The 15978-nt window shown below is 61.0% G+C and overlaps 1 protein-coding gene across 8 annotated transcripts in view; it reads left to right on the top strand.

The window, feature by feature from the left end:
- Positions 1-15978, top strand: part of STK32C (serine/threonine kinase 32C) — a 127437-nt gene that overhangs the window by 80909 nt on the left and 30550 nt on the right. For all 8 annotated transcript variants that reach the window (XM_057299019.1, XM_008969326.5, XM_063607613.1 and 5 more), the window contains one exon: positions 7777-7832. In XM_057299019.1, the coding sequence (XP_057155002.1) occupies positions 7777-7832 (56 nt within the window). The remainder of the gene's footprint in view (positions 1-7776; positions 7833-15978) is intronic.

The raw sequence follows: 15978 nt of genomic DNA, 5'->3' as shown, positions 1-15978 counted from the left end.
AACGCTTTTGCCTTGGACTTGGTGGTAGCCATGCCAGAGGTGACGTCTTGGCCATCTCTCACCTCGAGCCGGTGTTTGGCCTTAGATGTGCTGTGGAGGGGCGGCTCCCTCAGCTCCCTCAGCTCTGCAGGCTCCCTCGACTCCCTCCAGCTCCCTCCGGCTCCTTTGGCTCCCTCAGCTCCGCAGGCTCCCTCGACTCCCTCTAGCTCCCTCGACTCCCTCCAGCTCCCTCGGCTCCCTCCAGCTCCCTCGGCTCCCTCCAGCTCCCTCCAGCTCCCTCCAGCTCCCTCGACTCCCTCCAGCTCCCTCGACTCCCTCCAGCTCCCTCGACTCCCTCCGGCTCCCTCCAGCTCCCTCCAGCTCCCTCAGCTCCCTCGACTCCCTCCAGCTCCCTCGACTCCCTCCAGCTCCCTCCAGCTCCCTCGACTCCCTCCAGCTCCCTCGACTCCCTCCAGCTCCCTCGACTCCCTCCAGCTCCCTCCAGCTCTCTCCAGCTCCCTCCAGCTCCCTCCAGCTCCCTCGGCTCCCTCGGCTCCCTCCAGCTCCCTCGGCTCCCTCCAGCTCCCTCCAGCTCCCTCTGCTCCCTCGGCTCCCTCCAGCTCCCTCGGCTCCCCAGGCTCCCTCGACTCCCTCCAGCTCCCTCGGCTCCCTCCAGCTCCCTCTGCTCCCTCCAGCTTCCTTTTGCCCGGTTCCAGTTCCCAGGCCCGGCAGGACCTTCCAGGCAGACATGTGGTTGGGCCACCTGTGCTGGCAACCCAGAAACCAGAAACAATTGCGTTGGAGTGCTGCTTTCCGGAAAAGCTCCTTGCCTTTTCTTTGGTTATTTTGTTGCTCCTGGTAAGCCTGGAGATGGTGGCAAAACTCTCTGAGAACAGGGAAATGCTGCGTTAGGGAGGACGAACGTCCCTGCTGTCTGGGTGCTGGGCTTAGCGCTGACAAGTCTCAAGAGAACCTATCTCTGACTGTGGGGCCTGGTTCAGGGACTGAGACCCCAGCTAGCAGCCCTTGGGGAGGACCTGGAGAGGCTGCCGGACACCGTGGGAGGTGTGGGAGGCTGGTGTTGGTTTCTCAACCCACCTGTGTGGATGCAGAATCCAGAGTGACCTGGGAGGAGACGGCCCCACGCGCGGGTCACTTAGCGGGATTCAGATGGCGATTCTCATAGGACCTGCTCTCAGTTGCCAACGCCAAAAAAATAAAAGCCTTCCTTGAAGAATAAATATTTTAAAGACCCTTGATTCGAATGCATTTGCTGTACTGGGAAGACTGTGTCTGTGGCCCTTTGGCCAAGCTGCACAATGAGGGCAGGTGCTGGTGGGCCTGGAGCTCTGAGCCGCTCCGTCCATCCCACGCCCGCCGTTGGGTGCACACAAGTACAGAAGTGCTTCCTTCAGGCAGATGTGTCCTGGTTCCTGGGAAGGAGCCCCCTAGCTGTGAGATGGGATTGTGGGGAGCTGTGTCTGCTTCTCCTTTTACCTGCGTCTTAATTTGAGAGGTGGACAGCACGGGTGAAGGATGCGCTGATAGCATCGCTGCACTGCGTAAATCACGCCGAGGAGCGTGACAGACCAGTCTTGGTCCCCGTAATCACGACCCATGCCCACACTTCTTTGCCAAATGTCCCCTTCAGAAATGTCTCCCGATGGCCTTGTAGGATGGCAGCCCCCTCCCCCTTTCCTGCTTTAGCCCCTTCCCTGGCACCTGGCGCCACACTGTGGGCTTGTTGAGTGTTTCCCCCACACTGAAGAGTTCACTCCAGGAGGTTATCTCCCTCCTTCCTGGGTCTGGAATGGGCCTGGCCAGCGGTTCATGTGGTGACCTCTGACCTTGGCTGGTTAACAGGCCCCCATGTCCCTAGCGGGTTCTTGGCCAGAGACTTCTGATCAGACAGTGCCAAGGTCCAGCCCTGAGTGGCCCAGCAGGATGAGATGGGGATGTGAGGGGGAGGCGTGGGTCAGAGGCCCCAGGAGGCATAGGGCATCGACCTGCCTGTGGTGGGTAGTGGAGGGTCGGAGGCCCCAGGAGGCATAGGGCATTGACCTGCCTGTGGTGAGTAGTGGAGGGTCGGAGGCCCCAGGAGGCATAGGGTGTTGACCTGCCTGTGGTGGGTAGTGGAGGGTTTGCATTCAGGGCTCAACCCCCAGAAGCCAGAGTCAATCTGAGGTGGGCACCCACCACCCTCTTGGGGTGCTCACCCAAGTCCTCAGGGGCTGAGTGTGGGGCGAGGTGGGGTAAAGAGATGGTGTGGGGGCTCCTATGCCCCCCCTTCCCAGGGCCACAGGGCTCCTCGGCCGTTCACAATAGGCTCTGTGTATAAGGAAGGGACCATGCCCACTCCCCTCTGAGGCCCAGATCAAGTGACATGACCCCAACCCTTTGCACACCCACTCCTTCTGGGAGCCTGTCCAGCTTCCTCGGTGACCAGGGCTGCCCATGGCACCACCACGCAGACCCATCCCTCTGCTCCCTCTCCTCCCATTGCAGGGGCCTGGCCTCTGCCCCTTCCACGGGCCCCCATGAGAGCGGACTTGGGACTAGGGGAAACTGGGTAGGGCCTGGGAGCAGATTCATGGCCTGGGGACCCAGTAGCTGGGGTCAACCCTGCTGTTGGGTGACCACGTGGTGGCTCCCAGACCCCCAGGCCGGTCCTGTGGCAGACAGGAGGCAGATGTGTGGGGCCTGGGGCTCAGGGCCCCTTGGGGGTGACCCCAGGGATGGTGGGGTCCTGCTGGGACATCCCTGGCTCCCGTAATGCTCCATAGGCCCCACCCAGGCCTCTGCTATGCAGACCCCCACTGTACCCTCCCACTGGCAGAGGAGGAAACTGAGGCCCCAAGGAAGTGGGCATGGAGGTGGCCTGCACGGAGCCCACCATGAGGCAGGGATTGGTTTTGGGGGCTCTGAGTGCAGCGTTGGCCTCTTGCCCAGCTTGGAACTTTCCTCCTCTCTGGGGACCAGACGTTGACCTTTGCCTAGAACGGTCTCCGACTTCCGTGCTGCTGATGGAAGGCCAGGCAGAGACCTGGAAGGTTCAGGAACACTTGCCCAGGTCTCCTCTCTGCAATGACCTGTCCCGAGCACCTCACACACACCTGCCCTAGGGGCGGGGCCCCTCTCTGCAGTGACCTGTCCCGGGTACCTCACACCCACCTGCCTCGGGGCGGGGCCCCTCTCTGCAGTGACCTGTCCCGGGTACCTCACACCCACCTGCCTCGGGGCGGGGCCCCTCTCTGCAGTGACCTGTCCCGGGCGCCTCACACACACCTGCCCTCTCCTCTCTGCAGTGACCTGTCCCGTGCGCCTCACACACACCTGCCCTCTCCTCTCTGCAGTGACCTGTCCTGTGCGCTTCACACACACCTGCCTTCGGGGTGGGGCTCCTCTCTGCAGTGACCTGTCCCGGGCGCCTCACACACACCTGCCCTCAGGGTGCTGTCCCCTCTGCCAGTGCCACCCTGGGCTCTGCGGCCTCAGCCCCTTCCCTCCCCCGGTGCGGAGCCAGCGTGCAGGGAGCTCTGGGAACTCTCATGAGAGGACTTTGATGGACTCCATAGACACCGGCTCCTGGTGACTGTGGTGGTTGCAGGACCACTCTTGGGACACCAGGCTGATTACATATTGCTCCCCTCAAAGCCCACAGGGAGCTGTTTTGACAGATTCCGGCCGGTGGACTTCCTTCTCCTTATCTCCTCCGCTGAGTGCTGGAATGAGAGCTCACCTCTCCTTTGGGAGCCGGGAATGGGGCTGAGCCTGGGCTTGCGTGGGGCAGGGCCAGTGGTCATGGGAGGTCCTGGCCCAGCCTGGGGCAGTGCGGAGACCCTCATGGGTTGCTAATGGCAGGAGCTGGGGACAGGAGCCTGAAACAGCCACTGGGTCTCCAGTTCCACTGGTTTGGAGCCTTTGGGGCTGGGGTCGGGAGGGCATGAGGGCTGCTGTGCACAGTGGCAAGGCCAGGTGGGCACCTGGGGGCAGCAGGAGCTGGGCATCAGGGTGGAGCCACGGTCATCCAGAGGACAGCCACGATGCCGGTCAGCCCCCTGCCAGTGCCCCTGACTCACCTTGCGGGGTCTGGGCCAACAGGTCCTTGAGCAGAGATCCCTGTGGACATGGCCGGCAGGGACCACTTGGCTCGGGGCTTCTCAGGGGTGCTGGTGCAGTGAGCCCTGCCCAAGCCCACAGGTGTCCACTCTGCTGCTTGCACGGCATCCTGGAGCCACATCCAGGATTCCTGCCCTGCCTGCACCTTCCCTGAGCAGCATCTGCATGGCTGTCTCGGACTTGGTGTCCTTGGTGTCCCTGTGGCTGCCTTCCTGGTCAGTCTTAGGAAGCAGGGACAGTTGTGTTCAAATCACAGGCACTGCAAAGTGGGGGCCGCATGCCCCTAACCCCACAGCCCCACCCTCAGCCCCACTCCCAGCACTCCCGCAACCCCACGGCCCTGCCCCTGACACGCCCTGACCCCCATAGCCCCGCCCCCTGCACGCTCCGCCCCCTGCACGCCCCGCCCCCTGCACGCCCCGCCCCCTGCACGCCCCGCCCCCTGCACGCCCGCCCCCTGCACGCCCCGCCCCCTGCACGCCCTGCCGCCACAGCCCCGCCCCGGCACGCACGCGCCTTGCTGCTGCCTCCTAGCTGGGAGCCTCTGCCGGAGCCGCTGCCTCCGTCACACCGTCGGGAGGCTTTGCAGGTGTGCAGGGCGCAGGTGACACAATTGCCGTGACTCCCTTATGCTTCTGACTTGTTATTTAATAGATTTTGTTTCCCATCCTTTTCCTCTCCGGGAGGGACTTACCTTGGGAACTTGTGTTTATTCTCTAAAGTGGAGGTGATGGTGGCTGGACTCCCTTGCTGGTTCACAGCTTGGGGGCCAGAGGCTTAGGGCTCTGTGCTGTGCGGGCTGCTTGGGGTCCTGGGGGAGGCCGCCAGAGCACGTGCCCATGGACAGGAAGACGCTGGCTTTGTTTCCCAGGGCAGTGCAGGACTGGACTCCAGGTACCCATGTGCCAAGTGCCAGGGTCAGGGGCCTGGCACAGTAGGTGCCATGTGGCCGTCCTAGGCATGCACGTGGGCGTGGACCACCACCCTCGTCCTCAGCTCTGTTGGGAATGGCCAAGGCTGTGCCGACCACGGGCTCCTGTGCCCGCTGTGGCTCTTCTGCCTCTACTGGCCGCTGCAAGGAGCACAGGGGTCTCTGGGCAGTGGCAACCTGGGCCTGGGTGGAGCCTAGGTGGACAGAGGGTCCTTGGACCCAGAGCTGCCCAGCGGAGTTCATCTCCCCAAGCTGTAGGCGGCCAGCTCAGCCCTGGGCCTCGCCCTGACACCCTGTCCCCTCCCCACTGCAGGGCAGGCCCCGCAGACTCCGAGGTCTGTCCTGTTGGGGTTGGCTGCTGGATGGCGTTGGTGTCCCCATCTCCCCTGCCACGGCCCAGCTGCCCTCTCACTCTCCTCCCTCCACCAGTTCAGCCCATCTGTCCCACGTGCTGGTTCACAGCTGACTTTCCTTTAACATCTGGTGACGTTGGGTGACGCCACATGGCGGCAGCTACTCCCTGCCTGTGCGGCCGCGGCCCGGGCTGCCTTGGAGTGGCTTTGCTGGTGCTGGAGCAGCCTCTGCCTCGATGACATAATCTCTGTTTGGGCGTGCATAGGTTTTCTTGAGGAAGGAGGCTAGGATGCAGGGTGGGGCAGCTGCCGCCTGGAACGGGGGCTCGTGGGGGCTGTGTCAGCTTGTGGGTGTCGGCCACGGGTCTTGTCTGTGCAGCACGGCCCGTCCTCTGTGGCCTTTCTGCCCAGTGCCCAGCTCTGATGCCCGGCAGCCTCTTCTCTCACCCCTTGAAGCCCCACCCCCTCCGTCAACTTGGTCCCAACCTCCTGTGCCAGTCAGTGCCCCTCTGGCCACTTGCAGTGGGGAGTGCCTTTCTAAGGTGCTCAAATCAAACCGCTCTCCCCACCTCTGCGAGTCAAGCCCCACTGCCGACTTGTGCAGAGGAGACCAAGGCCACAGGTCACAGCCCCTTCCTCACCCCCAGGTGCTCTGCTGACTGCCCGCCCACTTCACCCAGGACCAGCTTGTGGGTCTGTCCATACCCTTGGGGTCCTTTTCCTGCCTGTGCCCAGGCTGGCCCCTCACCTAGGCACCCCCTCCCTTCCCCCAGCTGATGCCCACTTGTCCTGGAGGGCCCAGCACAGGCGTCCTCTCCCCAGGATGCCACCCTGCGCCTTCAGGCCAGCTCTGCCCTGTGCTCAGAGCCCTGAAGCCTCCGTGGGTCCTTGTCACGGCACCCGTAGCTCAGGCTGAAAGAACTCTGGGTGTGTGACTCTGTCCCCAGGGCCCATGAGGATGGACACTTTGCCTGCTGCGTCTATGCTGAAACCTGGTGCTATCCTGGGGTGCCCTGGGAAGGGAGTGGGCATTTTCCAGTTCAGAGGAAAATGCGAAGAAACCTTTCGTCTAGAAACTGTTCTGTCTCCTCCTCCACACACTGAGTGCCTAAAGCACTTGCCTCACCAGACGGCACAGGGTACCCCAGGGAGCAGTGGAGATGAGATGAGACTCCAGGCCGTGCCTCCCAGGAGGGGTCAGTACCTACCCTGCTGTCTCCCCGGGTCTGCCTCTGGCCTTGGCTGTGTCTTCCCTGCCTTTAGAATAACCATGTGTGTGGGGGGTTGTTCCAGCTGTCGAATTCCCCAGAGAATAAGTGAACATGAGGCTGGGGTAAAAGTGGGTAAATAGGTGAAATGTCATGAACCAGCGGGTGTCCTAAACCTGGCTTCAGGGCACAGTGCTGGCCCTTCATGGATACGGCACACTGAGGGGTGCAGACCTGGGGACACGGACTTAGGGGTGCAGAATTGGGGACAGGCCTGGGGACACAAGTGGAGGCAGCTGCTGGCTTGGGAGTCATCTGGAGGGGCTCGTCCTGGAGGCCAGGGGGTGACATTGTGGGACCCCCGTCTTATGTGTACGGAGAATGTCCTGGGTTTGAAAGGCAAGTGCAGACGGTCTGGAAAGCCCATCAGAATCCCTTTCCTTGGTGTGGATAGGGCACACGGACAGGTCTCACGAGTGACAATTAGGGGAGCCGTCCTTCTCCCGGAGGGACTTGCAGGTGTGGGAAACGGTGCCTTCTGCAGCTTCGCACAGGCTTGCGGAAGGCTCTCATGCTGGGCGCAGGCGCTCCCAGGCTACACAGGTCGTGGTGGACATAGCCACAGCCCTGAGCCGCCTCTCATTGTTCATCCTGGGGCCGTTTGCAGACTCCCCCAGGCTTGCCCAGCGAGTGCCAGCAGGGCCGACACCCGTGTCCTCTGGAGACGCGGAGCAGGGTGGAGGGGAGCCACGCTCATGTGTGCGTGGCTTCCCCCAAAACCCCAGGCCTGCCTGTCTGGGGGTCTTCACTGGATGGAGCAGCTTTCAGTGGGGGTGGCTGGTGCCTGGGAAGACAGCCCAGTCGAGTCTGGGACTCAGGTGTGTGTGGTTCATTCTTGCCCCATCCATGCTGTGGCTGAGCACATGCCTAATCCCATAGCAATCCTGGGAGTAGGATGTGCAAGACCCAAGGCCCATGTCTTCACTGACCGGGGCTCAGCCCCCTCCTGCCTCGCACAGGAGCGAGAGTTTGGCCCGCCCCACGGCGACCCTCTTCTAGGATGAGGGGCCCTGGGCAGTGTCGGGGTGGGGGATGTTGAGGTGGGGGAGCTGCTCTGGGGTGGGGCCTTGTGCCATGTGGGGCCTTGCTGCCACCTCACCAGGTGTCCCTCTGTTTTATCCTGCAGTGAACTTCGACCACTTCCAGATCCTTCGGGCCATTGGGAAGGGCAGCTTTGGCAAGGTAAGGCAGGGCCTGGGTTGGGGACTGGGCTGAGGGGGCAGGGGCAGAACCGTGGAGTCGGACATGCTGTCCCCTGAGCCCACCTACTCCCATCCTCCTCGGGAGAAGCAGCCTTACCCGGGCAGAGGCTCCAGGTCTTTTAGGGAGGACGTGGGCACTCCTGCCACGGAGGCAGCTGGCTGTGCCGCCATCAGACTGGGCCCCATGGTGTCACCAACTCCGCAGCATCCAGGAGCCACCAGGAGGACAAAATCGCAGCTTTGGCTGAACTGGAGCCTAGAGGCCAGGCTGTGCCTGCGGCTGCTCCTCAGGACCTACAGGGGACAGGATGGAGGGTGGGTGCTGAGCGTGCATCCTCAGCTGGTCCTTGTCCTCATCCTTATCCCTGTCTCCAGCTCCGTCCAGAGCGCCCTGCTGCTGTCCTCCAGATAGGCCTGTTTGCCGGCCTGGACGGAGCCCGTTCCTTTACTCTCCTTTTGTTTTCTCTTGACCAGATCTAACTTCCTGATTGCCGCCTTGTAATATCTAGAGATTGGGGGTAATTATAACTCAAAGAGGCTTAACGAGCACTCGGAAAAGGTTGGAATTAGCCCTCCGGCTTCTGCGCGCAGCTCTGTTGTGGATGAATCACTTCTGAATGGACAGTTCTTTTCAGCTGTCCCGGGAGGCTTAGCAGATGGGTGCTGCCTCCCTCCTGCTCCTGGTTGTACAGCTGCCTGGACACTGTGTCTATTTAAGCCCCATAAGCCCTTTTTAAAGCGATTGCCGTGCTACCGGAGCATAATACGTAGGGTATTTGAATGCGATTAATTACCTCCATTTCATTGTATAGCAAACGATGGCTCCACTGGGTTACTTGAGGCCTGGGATGATGAAAAGTCAGAGCAAATGAGCCCCTTTGCGCAGTGTGTTGAGAAAGCTCCCGTGCACCAAGAAGAGAGTGCTTTTGAGTCCCTGCATGTTGGGAGGTGCCCGTGGACCTGCACCGTTTTGTTGCTGGTGAGGCCGGTTGACCATCGAGGTGAGGTGCTGAAGCTGGCGGAGTTCGTCAGAGACGCTCAGGGCTGTTGGGACTGACTCAGACCCTCCTGTCCTCCCAGCTGAGCCTAAGTTCTGTTTCCCAGGCCCACAGCGGGTGCACGAGGGGCAGGCAGGATGGAGTTTTGGGGGACTGCTCCCCTCTGGCAGCGGAGGACGGCAGCTGTGACCAGGTTCAGGAGAGGTGGCTTAGGGGGACCCTGGGAGTCACCAGGCATCCAGAAATCAGGTTCAAGGAGGGAGGTTGGGAAGCCTGGGCCCGGCCAGCATGTCTGGAGAGGGCCAGGCCGAGGGCATCTGAGGGGCAGAGACCTGCCCTGGGGAGCGAGGCTGGTGGGTGGAGGTGCTGTTTCCTGGGGCCCCCCGCGTCTCCCCATTGCCCCTGTTGCCCCCGCCTCTGCTGGCCCTGCACCCCTGCCTGGGGATGGTCCCCTCCTTCTCATGAGCACAGGTGGGCAGCCTCAGCCCTGCCACCATCTGTAGACCGCCAGGGTTCTGCTCCTTGGACCAGTCCTTAAGAGGCTCGGAAAAGCCAGCTGGCCCAGAAATGGGCGGCTGTGGAATGCGGGGAACAGGAGCGAGCTGCTGGGTGCCGTGTTCAGATGCGGGGTAGTCGTGCACCTGGAGGGTTCCTTCCGGCTCACAGTTAGGCCTCCTCATCAGGCCTGCAGGGGTTCTGTGCGGCGCTTGTTGATGGGTGCCTGGCACCGAGGGGAGAGTGAGGTGAGGCCTGTCACTGACCTGGAGGGGTCCTTCCAGCTCTTTCACTGGCCAAGGCAATTACCCCATGGCAGGAAGGATGAGGGCTGAGAAGGGCGGCTCTGCATGTGGTTGGGCTGTAGCTGCGTCTGCTCACATGTGGCCTCAGTTCAGAGGGGCTGCAGCAGCAGGGGCCCCAGCCACCCCTGTTTCCCTGCAGGTGGTGGTGGGCCCAGGCTCAGCTGTGCCCAAGCCCTGCCAGTGTTTGAGCCACCTGTGAAAATGGCTCCGGGTTGAGGGGTGGGATCCCCTGGCAGAGCACCGGAGCCCACCCGTTCAGGGCGGCGCAGCATTTAGAGTCTGACCGGGTAGAGTCGGGTCCTGCCAAATGGCCCTGGTGCAGCTGCTCTACCACCAGGGCCATGGCTCCACCCTCGGGGCCGCCGCTCTCAGAAATGGATTATCTAGACCTGGCCCTTGGCTTTTGTTTTTGTTTTCAGTTTTTAAAAAATTACAGTGAATTACACATAACAAAATTTACCATTTTCACTGTTTTGAAGACAGCTCTGAGGCATGAAGTACATGGTGCCCCCGGTTCTGTCCGGCTGAAAGTGGTGGCCGTAGTTAATTCCAGGACTAACCACTTAGCAGGGAGGAATCTAGACTTGGAGAAAATCTGTTTCTCCCTGCCATGGACATTCGTCCAGCCTGCCCTCCGCCCCTGCCTGCCCCCTTACCCGGCATAGACTTCCGTCCAGCCCACTCTCCACCCCCGCCTCGCCCCCAGGCTGCTCAGTGTGATTAGAAGCCTGCTGCCTCCTCAGCGTCCAGCCGGGGTTCCAGAGGCCGCGGTGTCTGAGAGGCTCGCCGCCTCCCCAGCGCTGCCTAATTGTGCTTGTTCAGAATCCAGGACATCGCATTCCAGCCTTGGGCTGTGGATATCTCAGGCTGAGGGCCATGATCCCAGGAGCCACAGATGGGGGCAGCCCCATTCCTGCATCCTCCTGTGAGCTGGTGGGTGGGTGGCTTGGATGCAGCTGCCCCAGGGATGAGGGGAGGTCGCTGCCCCAGGGTCTCTCTGGGACCAGGCTTGGCTGGGGGGTGCAGACCAGTGCAGGTTGGGCTGGGCATGAACCCCAAGCCCATGCCGAGCCCCGGCCCCTCTGGCCTGTAAGGTGGGCCCCATCTCTGGACACGCATCTCTTAAAAGCCATTGACCTTTCCGGTCTGTGGTTCCCCTGGGTGGGGGTACAGCGTTTTCCTGTTCTTTGGGCCCAGGTTTCCCGAACCAAACGTGCCATGGAGGAGCCACCCCTCTGGCTGCCTTCTGAGGCTGAGAGCCGCGTCTGTGAAACGTGCTGACAGTAGGCACAGGGGCAGGAGGAAAAGCATATGAATTTATTATTAGTGTTACGTGTGCAGGGCATCATGGGGGAAAAAGAAAACACCCAAAACAGTGGTGGGCCCCAAGGGCTGATGTGCAGGCTGGGAGAAGGGGGCGCGGGGGGCCGCATGGGGGGCACACAGCTTCTGGGGAGACTACAGGGCCCTGGGAGAAGTAGCGGGGGCTGGGATGGTTTGTGACTGAGCCTGAGGCGGGGGTGGATCCTGGCCCCTCTCCTGGGGGAGGGTCCCTCTTCCCGGGCCGCTGGAACTGCAGGGGGGCTGTGCTGGCAGTTCCTCTTGGAGGGTCTGTCTTTAGGCAGATGAGGGGAGTTCGGAAAGAGCCCCCCCACCTCAGGTGCTGTTTTCCAGTGGTTTCTGCTCCAAACAGTCAACAACGCAGAGTTTACTGGTGCCGTCGGAGCCCCTTCACCACCCGTGCCCTTCCGTCCTCCTGCTGCACTCCCCCTACTCGTCCCGTGTCCTGGGTGCCTTCAGCTGCCCTCCTCCCAGCAGCTCCCAGCTCATGGCCCCTCTCAGAGGACACTAGCCCCTGGCCCCCATACATGCTTGAAGGCTGTCTGCACCCAGCACTGCCTCATTCACGATCAGGGCAAGAAACGTTCTGTTCTGGGGAGAATGGAGTCCATCTGGAATTCAACCTTTTTTTTTTTGTTTCAGTCAGGGTCTCACTGTGTCACCTAGGCTAAAGTGCAGTGGCGTGATCTCGGCTCACTGCGACATCCACCTCCCAGGTTCAAGTGATTCTCATGCCTCAGCCTCCTGAGTAGCCGGGACTACAGGCGTGTGCCACCATGCTCAGCTAATTTTTTTTGTATTTTTAGTAGAGACAGGGTTTCGCTATGTTCTCCAGGCTGGTCTCAAACTCGTGACCTCCAGAGATCTGCCCACCTCAGCCTCCCAAAGTGCTGGGATTGCAGGTGTGAGCCGCTGCTCGTGGCTGGAATTCAGCACTTTTAAGTTGGCGGGCTTGAGGTCTGGAGCTGCTTGTGGACCCCCCGTCGAGGGTGCAGGCCTCTCTCTGGGCTTCCCGCTCTGTCCCCTGAATGAAGGGTGTGCTGACCAGCGAGTCCGCAGTGTTCCGGCGCCTCTTCTACACTCTGCCAAAAATGCTGGCTCTTCCTTCGTGTTTATTTTTCCACATGGACTTCTGAATACGTCTTGTCAAGGTCGAAAGTAACCCCGCTGGGATTTGGGTAGGAATTACGTTTTCAGATTAATTGAGAGCAAAGTTGAGATCTTACCCATCTAGGGGTCTAGTGTCTTTTACCCAAATAGGCGTCTGCTTTTTCATCTTGATTCTTCACATTTTGCTCCGTTGATGATACGTCGTTCCTATGGGTTATTCTATGTCATGTTGTTACGTGGAACTTTTTGCTGCCGTGACTAACAGACTTTATTTTCTAACTTTTCCCGGTGTTAAATTGTCGACCTTGTCGTTGAGCCGCTGCCTGGCCCTGAGCCCTGCCTTCCCGCAGCTGTCAAAGGGGCAGTCAGCGTCCTCTTTGGATGCCTCTTTGGAGCCACGGCTGTGCTTCTGGCTGGAGGAGTTGGGTGGGCTGGGCGTGTGGCTCTTGCACCCAGCCTGGGCAGCAGGTGTGGGTGGAGGGTCGGGTTTGGCTTTGCCAAGCTGTGGCTGGTGCTCCTGGGAATAACAGCCAGGCCCTCACTTAACTAGGAGTGTTTGGGGTGTGAGGTGCTAAGTGCTAGGAGATCATGTGTTCCCGTTGACTTCTATAGGGGCAGAGGCCGGATTTCCACTCGGCCAGAATGCTGCAGGGAGCACCAGGACGCCAGCTTGACGGTGTCTGATGGGCACAGCTATCAGGAGGCAGAGGCGTGTCTCTAGGGGTGTGGTGCCCCTTTGGGGGTTCGAGAGCCCCTTGCCCAGATGGATTTCTCGGTGGCACGGCTGGCTGTTGGGCAGTGGGCACAGTTGGGTGCAGCCCCGCCCCTTGACCCTAAGTGGGTCTCTGCCCTCTCCTCTCTAACCCCCCTGGCTGGCTGGGCTCCTCGCCCTGCCCTGCGCACCCCTCACCCCAGGCCATCCCCCTGTCCGAGAGAGAGAGAGAGAAGCACAGGCACACGGCGTCCGCGTTTCCCAGGCTGTGGGGAAAGAACTAAGAAAACAGGTCAAAAGGCCTTCACCACAGCCCCCACCCACCCCGAGGAACCGCCTGTCCTTGCAGTGACCCCACATCTCAGATGGACCCAACAGAGAGGCAAGAAGAGGATGAGCATGTTTGTGGGTGAAGAAGGTCTGCCTGGCCGGGCTCCCCAGCTCCATGCCCCCATGCGGGGCCTGTGTACGTGGCCTCTGGATTCCACCTTACCTGGGCCCCCTGTGCCGTCTCAGCGAGAAGACAGTGCCTGTGGTCGCTATGGCAACCCGCCAGCGGCTGCTGTAGGACCACCCTGCCATGTGTGACTGTGACACCGTGGCTGAGCCTGTGGCCTCTGAGTCCACGCCGGGAGGAGCTGGTTCTGAGGGTTCCTCATCCATCAGGGGGGCTCGCTGCAGGTGGAGAGCAGCACTGGCCGAGAAGAGCTTGGAGGTGTCTGGGTTCTGGGATGAAACTCAGTTGCCAGCTTGGAGTCATGGGTTTCAGGCCACCACCCGGGCGGCTCGAGTCAGCACTGCCTGTAGCCCAGGCTCTGCCCTGGGGGGGCTTCCCTGGGGGTCTTCTTTGGGGGGGGCCTCGTGCTCTCCAGGCCACCAGGATGGCAGCTCCACCGGAAGGCAGCCTGGGTGACCTCAGCCTGACAGGCAGCTCCGTTTCTTCCTCATGTTCACAGCCAGCGGATGCTGACATCGATTGGAAGCTGGGTGTGCTGGGGGTTGCTTATCTGTGACGTGTGTTCCCATGGCGAGTGATGCGTTCCGGTCCTCGCTGTCCAGACCCTGCTCCTGAGATGTCCAGGCCTGGATCCTGGGCTTGGGACCTGGGGAACCCGGGTCTATGTGCCGTGAGTGGCCCCTCACATGACAGCCCCCTAGTGTCCGGGAAGCCTGGCTGAAAGGGAGCCATCAGTGGCCGCTAAAAGTTGACGATGTCCAGCAGCATCTGCTGGCCTGCTGCCGGGCTCCTGGGGCAGGGGCTGCTGCAGTCACTGCGGGCGGCTGGGCCTGGGTTTCTCCCAGATGCCTTTCATTTTCCAGCAGCACAGGCTCTGGTTTCCTCACCAGCCCACTGCCTGGCCACCCCGCTCAGGGCAGCAGGAGCCCTCTGCGGCGGCCAAGTGCGTGGCATGGAGCGACCCCCATCTGGCAGGGAGTGTGCGGTGCCCCTGGGGACTTTGGAGCAATGGCGTTTCTGGACTCCATTAGTTGGGACTAAGATGGTTTGATACAGGCTTTGTTTGGGTTTTTGCTGACTTTACTGTGATTCTGTGATTGTGTGTGTGAGATGGGCTCCCCCAGCTTGGGGAGGACCGTTTGCTGGTGCTGGGTCCGGAGAATGTTTACTGGGTTGAGCTGACCTGCTCTCCTGTGGGGACCAAAGGAATCTGCCGGCTGGACTGAGGGCCCCAGGACAGGCTGTGGGGAGGCTCAGCGCACACAGTGCTCTTGTCCTGAGCCCTCACACCATCTATAAAATACCCACCAGCATCCTGAGGGTTCCAGCCTGTGGCTCTCAGGATTGTGGAGTGCAGTACTGGCCACTGCAGACCCTGTCTGGCTTTGGGGTTTAAATGGTGAAGTGCAGTGTGATCTTCCTCCCTTGGACCTCTGATGGGGAGTGCTTGGCCCTGCATGTCCAGCCTGGCCCAGGGCGAGGGTTTCAGGAGCACTGGGGACCCGACAGGGCTGGACAGTCACCCCGGCACTGCAGCCTGGTCTCCGCCCAAGTGTCCACCCAGCGTGCCCGCTCCTCTGTGTGTGTGCATACCTGTGTACATGAACATGTGTGTGCCTGCATGTCTGTGTGTTGCGTGTGTGTGCATGCCTCTGTGCATGTGTGTATGTGGTATGTATGTGTGTGTGCATGCATTGCACATGTATGAACTGTGTATTTCCAACGCTTTAATGTCAGGGCCTTGCTGACCCTGGAGAGACTGCCCCTCCTGGGCCAGCCACTTCCTAGAGATCAGAAACACTTGCCTTTGGTTGCCTTTCAAATGCAACCCCCAGCTCACCCCCAGCCGTCTCCTCTATGCTTTCCCAGGCTTCAGCCCCCATCCCCTGCATGAATCACCTCAGGGCCTGACCCCAGACAACCAGGGCAGGGCTGTATTCCCACAGGCCAGTCTCAAACCTGCTCACCTGGCTTTCCCCGCCTTTCCCCGCTTTTCCCCGCTTTTCCCGAGGAACCCTCCGCTAAGGCTCTGCCTGTGTTTCCCCTTCACGTCGTCTGCCTCCGAGACCCTGGTCTTTGCTGTGTGGCCCCACGGTGTGGCATGCCCCTCCTCCTGTTGGTAACTGTAACGAACGGTCTCATCAATGGCAGGCATCTCCTGATCTCACCCACCTGTGTGATAATAAAACCTACATTTTAAAGCAAGGGGCATCTCCTGAATCATGTGGATCTCTTGGACCTGCTGTGTAGCTTCCCGTGGGGGCCTCCGAGAGCAGCTGCTGCACCACAGTCCTCAGTAGAAGCTGCCTCGGTCCCAAGGAGGCTGCCCCGTGCCCTGGCCAGATGGTGGGAGGAAGCTCCCCCGCCAGCACTGCTGGCAGTTCCCCAGGCCTCCTCCACTTGCCTGCCACACTGAGGGGCCCCGCTTAGCAGCTGCCTTTTCTCTGGGAGGGTCAGGGCTGGAGAGTCTCGGGGGCTCCAGGCTGTGCTGGGTCTGACTACAGTGGCTTTGGAGGGAGGCAGAGATGCTGAGGATTAAACAGATCACCTCCCACCAGGCCAGCGTTGGGAGGGGGATGGCAGCACTGATTAGAGAACCCGGAGGAGCCCTGTGTACACAGCAGCTGGAGGTTCCTAAATGGTCGGGAAAGGGGGATCCTGCTCTCCCTGCTGTGGGGAAGCTGATTCTTCCAGGGCTGGTTCTGCTC

Source organism: Pan paniscus, chromosome 8 (genome assembly GCF_029289425.2).
Source record: "Pan paniscus chromosome 8, NHGRI_mPanPan1-v2.0_pri, whole genome shotgun sequence".
NCBI lineage: Eukaryota > Metazoa > Chordata > Mammalia > Primates > Hominidae > Pan > Pan paniscus.
This window is presented reverse-complemented; position numbering and strand designations above follow the sequence as displayed.